A 9,675-nucleotide genomic window follows, 5' to 3' on the forward strand; every position below is an offset into this window, starting at 1 on the left:
CGCGGGCCCCTGGGGGCGGCGGCGGGGAGCAGCCGGCTGGCCCGTTGGACGCCGCGGGTTTGCAGTCTTCGGAAGAAAGCCGTGGCCTGGGGGCGCGCTCGGTCTGCAAAGGGGGTCTTTCGGTCCCCGCACGATTGAAGACGAACATTCTCAGTTCCTCGCCGTCCGGCTCCTGCCCCGGGGCGGCAGTTAGCAGGAGCCGCACGTGTCTTCCCTTCTGTCTGTGACTGCTGATGAAAAGTGCAGGGGAGAGTCGTTTCCGCCGGACGGGTGCACGAGGCGGGGCCAGAGGCGGTCCTGGCCTGGGGTCCGGCGGGGGCGGGGGGCTCCCTTCCCCTGGGCACTCCTTTGGAGGGAGGCTGGGAGAGGGCAGCGGCTCTGCGGGCGTCCGCCCAGCCCGAAGGCTGGTTGTCCCAGCCCTGACACCTCCCCTGGGAGCCGGCGCCCGACCAGCGGGCCCGCCAGGGCCGTGGTGGGGAGGAATCGGTCACTCGTGCTCCTGTCACCAAGACACGACAGATCTGCAGACAGCTCGCACGGGAGTCCGGTGGGACACCGTACGGCTTGAGACGACGGACTCCCCAAAGTTGTATGCCGCAGGGGAGGGAGGGGCAGAAGCTAGGAAGGATTTTGTGGGCCCTGGAGACCAAGCCACAGGAGGTGGGGAAGAGCCAACTGCTCCATGGGAAAGACACCGCCGATCGGATTTTAGATGTGAAAAGCACATTGCACCTTTCTCTAAAACGCTGTTAAGGGATGTCAATCAAATCTTTACTTGAAAGAAAAATGTGTGTGTGAAAAACTTGAAAAGTCTCCCAAATGTCTGGGAATGGGAGGCCAGCTCTGTACTAGTGGGGTGGATCACTCTTGGATTCCCAAGTGCTGGCTGGCACCTGGCAAAGGCAGCAAAGAGCAGGAATGGGGACTTTGAAAACAACAGGATCAAGGTCTGTAACATCAGGGCCCGAGCTCAGTCCCCGTGCCCCTGTGTCCGCTGGGGTCTCTCTCTAGTGCTCCCTGGCCAACCGTGTATGTGCAGTCTGTTTGCAAACTATGGGGAGGTTTCCTTGGCAGCCATGACAATTAGCACTAATGACTCGCCTGAGCTTCCCCCAGCAGGCACAGGGAGCCTGGCTTGGGAGCCATGGCGGCTTTGTAAATGATTGCCAGGCAGCCCAGGTAGCTGTGTCATGCCTGGCACCCTCCAATTGCTCCTCTAGGCTGTGTTTTTGAGGAATCCGAAGAGACAGTCAAGTGGTGGTGGTCGTGATGTGATAGTGGTGTTGTCTAGCTGTCAATTTTTGGAGAGAAGTAGTAAGAACCAATTTTTTAAATGCATTGAGTGACTTTTGTGGGCAATTATCTTTACAGATTGGAGTTTGTAGTTGTGTAGGCCTCAGAAGAATCGCAATAGCTCCAGGAATTGTTTCACACACAGGGGACTGGCTGTCTTGGGGGTGAGCGGTGGGGTGGACACTGATCACTGAGGCTGTACAAAGCAAAGTTTATAAATTCAAACCCAAACCACAACCACTGCCATTTTTAATAATCCTGCGTAAGGTTTAGAGGACTGTAAATCTACATAGGAGCAGGTAGCCTCATCTATCCCCTGTGGAGTGGGCGGTGGGTTTGGACTACCTATCTGGTTGTCAGCTCAAGGTTTAAGACCGGCTGTCTACATTGGATGTGGTTGCCTCATGTAGAAATAATCTCTTCAGGAATGAGGGGTTGATGTGAGCCTGAGTGTGGAAAAAAAAATGGGGGGGTCTACTAATTCATGATACCGATCTAAGATTGTGAAGTTTTCTGGGACCCCATCAAGACACGTAGTGATGGTCAACACAGCTTCATTTCACCCAAAAACAAGCGAGTGCTTCTGCCTTGTTTTTCTCATCCCAGGTAAGGGAACAGCCTCTGCAGACAATTGAATCTGAAGAAACCTGTGTCCCTGGCCCCGGGGGTGGTGGTGAGGGTTGGTTTCCAGGTAACCAGCAGCACTCTCATTTGGCTTTGAGATGGCTCTTCTAAAGCAGGACGAACACCTTGGCGTCTAGTCCTGTTCAGCCAAGCCTGGGCACGAAACAGAGAGCATTTCGTGTCTCCAGCACCAACCCTGGTGGGGTTTGCTGTGAACACTCTGCCCTTGCAGGTTGGTCAAGAAATCCCAGGTACTGTAAAATTCCCTTCAGGGGAATAATTTGTATATTATTATAATTGATAGGTCGTTTGGCATAGTTCAGACACTTTGGAGTGAGACAGAACTTGCATTGTGGCTTCATTACTTAATTTGGGACAGTTCCTTAGCTCCCCGAGCCTCAGTTTCTTCATTGGTCTGATGAATAGGAGCTACGTATGAGGCTGTATGAGGCCTAGAGCTTATTTCAAAGCTGGTGTACAAATATGCTTATTGTGATCACTGTCTTCAGGTTCGGCTCACTTTTTGGAGTCCTAGGACATCCGGGTTCTAGAGGAAGACAGGCGTCCATTTTAGGGGTGCAGTAAAATCTCCTGCCCTCCGACTCCTAATACAGAATCCTGATTGGGACTGGGCCACCACCTTCTGTGTTTATAGAGCACGCTCCGAGTGTCCGCTTGAGGATGTAATGCTGTGGCTTCAGCGTTTTCAGTCACCTCCCACTGATGTGCTTGGGCCCATCGACAAGGCCTCGGATACGATCAACCTTCATTAGTAGCTAGTTGGATTAAGCTATGTTGGCAGATGGTCGACAAATCAAGCATTTTGCTGAGTTTGAATAGCACACTCCCCCAATGAGTCCAAATTAAGAAGTCCAAGCCCCATTTTAAGAAGCCCTTGTGACGTAGTGGGTCATGCATTGGGCTGCTAACCTCAAGGTCAACAATTTGAAACCACCAGCTGTTTCTCAGGAGAAAAATAATGCTGTCTACTCCCGTGAAGATTTACAGTCTTTAAAACACACAAGGGAAGTTCTACTCTGTCCTATAGATCATTGGTAACACTGAAATTGGAATATTTTTTGATCTCCATTTTAAAGAGCTCTGGTGGCGGGGCTGTGGATTAGGCCTTGGGCTGCCAAACACAAGGTCAGGGGTCCAAACCCACCAACTGTTCCATGGGAGACAAACCAGGCTGTCAGTACCCATAAAGATTTATAGTCCCAGAAACTTTATTGGGCCATTATGAGCCAGAATTGACTCACTGGCAGTGGGCTCAATTTTAACTTTGAACCCCATTTTTACTCTTTACCTGAATTCTTGGTGGCCCATAGTTTCATTTCTTCAAGACCCCAAACAGAATTGGAAAATTAAAGTTGATTGCTTTAAGACTTTTAAGACTCTGCTCAGCTGGGCAGGAATCTGTGTTGTGGGCCTTGAGCTTGTGGAGGCCCCAGCCTGGGGCCTGGTGGGGGTTTGGGGAGGGGGGGCAGGTAGAATGACATATCCTGGTACGAGCCTCTCTTTGGTGTTCCTATATGCCCAGTCCTAGCTCATGTCTCTGTGGGGCAATCTCTGAATTTTACTCCTAGAGAGTAAACAGTGGAGCCAGACACTGTCACTTCCTTGCTGTGTGATTGTGAGAAAATAATTTTTGTTCACCTCTTAGCTTCTTCATCTGTATAATGGGTTGTAAGTCTTAGAAAGACATTCTTGTAAATGAGCTAATTCATGTAAAGTACTAGAACTGTGTGTGGACGACAGCAGGATTCCAGAAACATTTACTCTGTTTATGAATGAGAACAGGAAGGATTCCTCTGGTTGCCATCAATCCTGAGTGGCCCTCATGATGCCTGGCACATAGTGTGGAATCAGGAATCATTTGTTGCCAAGAAGGTTCAATGAAGGTTGCTGCGTAGCCATCAACACAGGTTAGGGCCACCAAAGGTGTATACACTTTGTATGCTAGGAGCTGGGGAGAGGCGCAGGGAGTTCTGACTATGGGTCTGTAAAGGTTTATGGTGGCGATTATGCATGAGCGGAGCTGTAAAGCATGCATCTAAGTGCATTTGGAGCAGGCAGTCTCCATGGTATGGTCCTCTAGACCAAGAGGAAGCATAGCATCATCATTAGGAGCTTCTAGGTTTGACACCAGTTTTCTGGACCATGGGCAAATTTCTTCACTTCTCTGTGGCTCTGGATCCCCAGTTAGCAGCCACAGTCCCTCAATCTTCTGATCCTCAGCTTCGCACCTTCTGCCATCTTATGTCCGTCAGCACAAGCACACTGGACTTCACCTCCATACTTCTTAGTTTGGTAGAAAACTGGCCCTGCTTGTTACAGAGCGCCTGGTGGAGAGATCGCCCAGGTGCCGGGCCCGAGGCACAGGCTCACAGAAGTCTTTTTAAGAAAGTTAGAATTAGCCCACAAGGAACACCTAAAATCCATCCCCACATGGCTGACGCACAACGGTGGCTGCCTATTGTAAACGAGGACACACACATACTCAGGTCCACGGTCCTTGTTTCCACACTCCCTACCGCAGTGGTTTTGAATCAGTTGGCTTGGGTTGGGGCCTAAGGATCTGCATTTAAAATAAATTCTCCAGTAACACTGATACTGAGAATCACTGTGTTGTTTTTATCTTGAACTCAAAGATGGGGAATCTTTGCCATCTGCCACCAAGTTTGTGCTATGGCTCCTACCACACCTGGCCCACTTCATGACATTAGCGTGTTTGAGCCTGTGATTTCTGGTGTAATCAGTATGTGAGGGCTAGGTCTAGCGGCCCCAAGAGAGAGATGGACCAGAGGAAAAGAGATTTTGGAGAGATTGAGGCTCAACCTGAAGCAACATGATGGGTAGCTGAAGCGGGGGATGTGTGAGCTCACCCCTATGAAATAGGTCACAGGTGAACAGCAGACTATGGCAGGACCGGGGGTGTAGGCACTAACACACTCTACCTTAAAGGGGTGACAACTGTAACTGATGGCAGAGGCTGCAAGGAACTTAAAAGAGGTGGGAGGAGAGGAGAGGAGAGAGCTAGCTGATAGAGACGCCCTAGCGTTATTAGTAGAGAGAGGGCTATGGGCAAACATCTGAGGTCAAAGCTTAAATAGTGAAACAGCAACGTTCTCAGGTGAGCTCACACTGTGGGAGGTCAGGAAGCAGGTATCCTCTTACCTTGCCCACAGCATGCCTGGTAACCTGCTGTTGCTCTGAGGGATGGCTTGTTGTGAGCAATTGACTCTGGGGCTCAGGTGACGCAGTTGTAGCTTAGAGCGGAGCATGGTGAGTGAGTATCATGTCGCTACTCCATTTTGGTTTTCTTTTTCTCCCTAACCCTGCGTGCTAAGTAGAAGGGTGCTGGTCTTGCCCTTCATGGCCTTGGTTGGGGTATTAACAGCTGCATAGTTTTGTTTCTGGAGGTTCATGTTGGGGCAGAATATCTGAAAAGGGAAAGACAGGGAGGTAAGACTGGAAAGGCGGATGGGTGACATTCAGCTGGAGGTCTTGAAGACCAGGGTTATAGTTTGGTGTGTGGGCAACTAGGGGCTAGCTACACGGAGCCCTTGAAATGCAGTTAATGTTAGATCTTGGTAACTCCAGCGCCTGGCACTGGGCCTGACACACATAGGTGGACTGTAAATGACGGGAAGGTTGGCGAATGAATGAATTGGATGTTCGAGGGGCGAGAAAGTTTGGAACAGATAACCTCCAGAGCTACTATTGGGTGGTTCAAGGTCCAGGAGCTCTGGAGCCTGAAACACGAGCAGTTGTCCCTGAGTTCTGACTCCCCTACCTGTTGGAAATCCAGCCTCCCCAAGACATCAGTTTTGTTGTTTGCAAATGGGAATAGTGGTACTCACCTGCCAGTTTGTATTTGCTATCTGTTTCTAGCTCAGGGGCCAGAACTCCTCGTGCAGTGACCATATTACTGAGTGGTTCCCCCTGGTCCTGTTCTCTGGGGTAGGCAGGGCCGGCCTCATTCCCACCCCACCCTGTTGCTTCCTTAAGGCAGTGGTTCTCAACCTTCTTTCCTACTACAGTTCCTCATGGTGTGGTGATCCCCCAGCGATAACATTATTTTCATTGCTACTTCATCACTGTAATCTTGCTACTGTTATGAATCAGGCGACCCCTGTGAAAGGATCGTTCGACCCCCAGAGGGATTGGGACCCACAGGTTGAGAACCGCTGCCTGAAGGCCTTTCCTTTCATGAGGTCAGTGATCCTGGAATCATCGGAGGAGGAGAGGACGAGGTGTGGTGCACAGTTGGTGGCTCTGCGCTGCCCCCACCCCCACCCCCAAGTTGTTGGACTTTATGCGGAGGCAAATTCATACATTTGACAGCTAGCCCCACCCTGAAAGGATACCTCTGGCAGGTGGCAGGTAGCCCTACAGCTCAGGAGGCGAGTATGGAGTAGAGGGGATTCACTGAGGAGCTACTGTGGGCCGAGTGCTTCAAAGGCCTCCTTCCTAACCCAAAGCCTGCAAAATGGGTTCAATGGCCCCTAATTTACCCAGGAGGCTTCAAGATGGTTAAGGGTCTTAGCCAAAGCTGAGGATTTGAATCCACCTCTGTGATAATAAAGCCCACACCCTTCTATCCACTGCTTGGCACCCATTAGTGTATGTCACATGTACCAGAGCTGCTAACCACGAGGTGGGTAGTTCAAGCCCCCCAGCTGCTGCATGGCAAAGAGACGAGGCTATCTGCTCCTGTACATATGTAAAGCCTTGGAAACCTATAGAGTCCTGTATGAGTCAGAAGTGGCAAACGTGAGGTGGGTTTTCAAATATATAGCTACTGGGAAGACACCTCACCTCAGCCTCCTGCTGTCCAGGTGTGTAGTGTATGCAGCTTTGTGCACCTTGATGAACCTGGACTCCATTCTCATTTCCCAGGCCCTCGCTCAGCTCGTTGGCTTGCTGCCGTGGCCTTGGTGGCACCCTCCTTCGGTGGTCAGCCCTGGGCTTCCCCCGCCCATGCAGTCCTCCGTGGCCACTGTTGAGGGCTTCAGCAGCACCCTCTTTGGTGCCTACACACTCCCCAGCTTCAAATTCCAGCCACGCCGGGAGAGTGTGGACTGGAGACGTATTAGCGCGCTGGATGTGGATCGTGTGGCACGGGAGCTGGACGTGGCCACCCTGCAGGAGAACATTGCTGGCGTCACCTTCTGCAACCTGGACAAGGAGACATGCAGCCGCTGCGGGCAGCCTGTGGACCCGGTGCTGCTCAAGGTGCTGCGCCTGGCACAGCTCACCATCGAGTACCTGCTGCACTGCCAGGACTGCTTGAGTGCCAGTGTTGCCCAGCTGGAGGCCCGGCTGCAGGCCAGCCTGGGTCAGCAGGAGCATGGGCAGCGGGAGCTGGGCCGCCAGGCCGAAGAGCTCAAGGGTGTGAGAGAGGAGAGTCGCCGGCGCCGCAAGATGATTGGCACTCTGCAGCAGCTGCTTCTGCAGACGGGCGCCCACGGCTACCACACGGTGAGTCGTCTCCAGCACCCCCGGGAGAGTGGGAGGGCCCTGAGCCCCACACTCATTCCCACCATGGACCCCAACGCAGTGCGGGGTGTTCCCCCTGGCTAGGAATAGATCTTAGAGATGCTGCTCCTGACCAGAGAGCCTAAGGGCGTCCGATCAGGTTCTACAGGGTGGGTGTTTGTGTCTGCGTGTGCATGCATGTGCACATGTAGGCTACAAGTAGCCCCCAACTTAGCATGGATTCCATTTCAAAGACTGGCATAGCAGCTGAGTGCTTAACCGCTGCACCTACAGGGCTCTTTCCCCAAGTGTTCACGTTCGGAGGTATTTACCAAGGGCATGTGATGTAATCATGGCTGTCTGTGGGTCAGGGTGTACTAGCAGATGGTGTGTGTGCACAGACGGAGGCCTAGGTGATGCTAGTTTGTGTGTGCATGTGCGGAGTGCAGCGGGTAGCGGCTGTGTGAAAGGTGTGTGTGCATGCATGTAACCAGTGTGGCAGGAGGGACTGGTGGAGTCAGGCTCACTCTGGCAAAGCAACTCCATTGTGCAGCTGAGAGACAGTTCATTGCCCAGAGCAGCATTGCGTCTGTCAGCGTGAAAAGCGCAGGCCGAGGACACTCACCCTGTGCGCTGCAACACTGTGCAAACGCATGGTGACCTGGACCTGTGTCCAGCTCTGAGGACGCAGACACAGTTCTTGCTTCTCAGGTCTTCAAGGAATTCCTGGATTGGGGGTGGGTGGGACACAAGGATTCATAAGGATAGCAATATTAACCGATAGAATGGTAATCTATGGAACTGGTAATTATTATTTTTTAATAGGAGTCAGAATCCTTTCATTAGTAAATTACAGGACAGTGATATAACTTGACTTAGACCAATAAGGCATTAATAGGTTAATTTATGTGAGAATCCAAGGACATGGCTTGCTGTAAATGTGGCTTACCTCAGGAATCAGATCTTGCCACCAGAATCTCACTTTCTTGGTGGCGTTAGGCTCCTCTTCCTGTGTGTGGGTTCCAGTCTCAGCAAGCGTCTGTCCCCTGGGGTGGTACAGTGCAGCGATGGCTTTTCTAGCCTTTATCTTTGTAATTCCTGCCAAATGACTGGCTAAGACGATGCGAAGATGAGGTATTTGTGGCCTTCCGGTGGGAGCAGATAGCTGGCTGGTCATATAAATAAAGTACATGGGACCCTTGGGGTGGGACCCTGCAAATGAGACGTCTGGAGTTCTCATATGCGGACTGGTCGGTTTCGCCATCCTGCTAGATTAAATGAGTCATCTCAGAAGGGGAATGGGTGATCTCACCACCGCCAAGAAACAAGAGCAGGAGTGGAGTGTAACTTCTGAACCCCAGGATCCCGCCACCGGACTCCTGCAGTCTAGAGCAGAGCACCCTGGCACCAGAGAAGCAGCAGGGCAAGAAGGGCAGGAGCAGACCGAGAGCGCTCTGCCTCACAGCAGTCGGCCTGGGGCTGATGCGGAGTTTGATTCTCCTCCCTGCTTGTGAAATCAGAGGAGGTCAGACACTGCCTCCACCGGACCCGTGTGTGTGTGTGTGTGTGTGTGTGTGTGTGTGTGTGTGTGAGCCTCATCACTGTCTCATGGTCCAATATGCCAGTTCTCAGGTCCACAACTCACGAGAGGAAGTTATGTAGGAATGGCCTACTGCCTTCTTTAATGAAAGGGACCAGAAGTGGCATACTCCTCTCTCTCTTAGATGCCACTGACTAGTGCTCAGTATTGGGGTCACACCTGGTTTCAAGGGAGACCTGCATGTGGCCTCATGTTCAGCCACAGATCAGGGTTTCTATTACTGGTGAAGAAACAGAAAACATTGAACAACTTCTGGCTCATTTGCCTTTGTGCAAAGGTAAAGCTCATGTAGTCTGCCCCCTCTGATTTGACTAGTACTAGCGGCCTGCCTCAGCATGTTGAGAAGGATTCTGGTTTTACTGTGGAAAGACTCCATGGCAGGCAGTTTCTCAAATACAGGAACGACAGTGGAATTACAGATATTGTTTATGTGCTGTGTCTGCCACTGGTGGTCCGTAAGCCTGGGTCGTCTAGGGCATTGGTTTTTAAAATTTACTTTTATTATGCAAAAGTTTTAAATATCTATTAGAGTGAGTCACATGAGGGGACTTAAAATAGTTCATGAAAAATCGAATTAAAAATAAAAATATAAACTTTATCTTTCAACATTAATTCCATCAAGGTCAAGACACTTTTGTTAGGTGATGATACTAGCCCATTGGCCCATTCTTTTT

General features: G+C 51.2%; 1 protein-coding gene across 3 annotated transcripts in view; it reads left to right on the plus strand.

Annotated features, from left to right (window-relative positions):
- The first annotated feature begins 6,867 nt into the window (after positions 1-6,867).
- Positions 6,868-9,675, plus strand: part of DZIP1L (DAZ interacting zinc finger protein 1 like) — a 40,669-nt gene continuing 37,861 nt past the window's right edge. For all 3 annotated transcript variants that reach the window (XM_045287471.1, XM_045287472.1, XM_045287473.1), the window contains exon 1: positions 6,868-7,404. In XM_045287471.1, the coding sequence (XP_045143406.1) occupies positions 6,904-7,404 (501 nt within the window). In that variant the 5' untranslated portion in view covers positions 6,868-6,903. The remainder of the gene's footprint in view (positions 7,405-9,675) is intronic.

This window comes from Echinops telfairi, unplaced genomic scaffold, assembly GCF_000313985.2.
Source record: "Echinops telfairi isolate 266 unplaced genomic scaffold, ASM31398v2 ScPeMD7_16;HRSCAF=60, whole genome shotgun sequence".
Classification (NCBI taxonomy): Eukaryota; Metazoa; Chordata; class Mammalia; order Afrosoricida; family Tenrecidae; genus Echinops; species Echinops telfairi.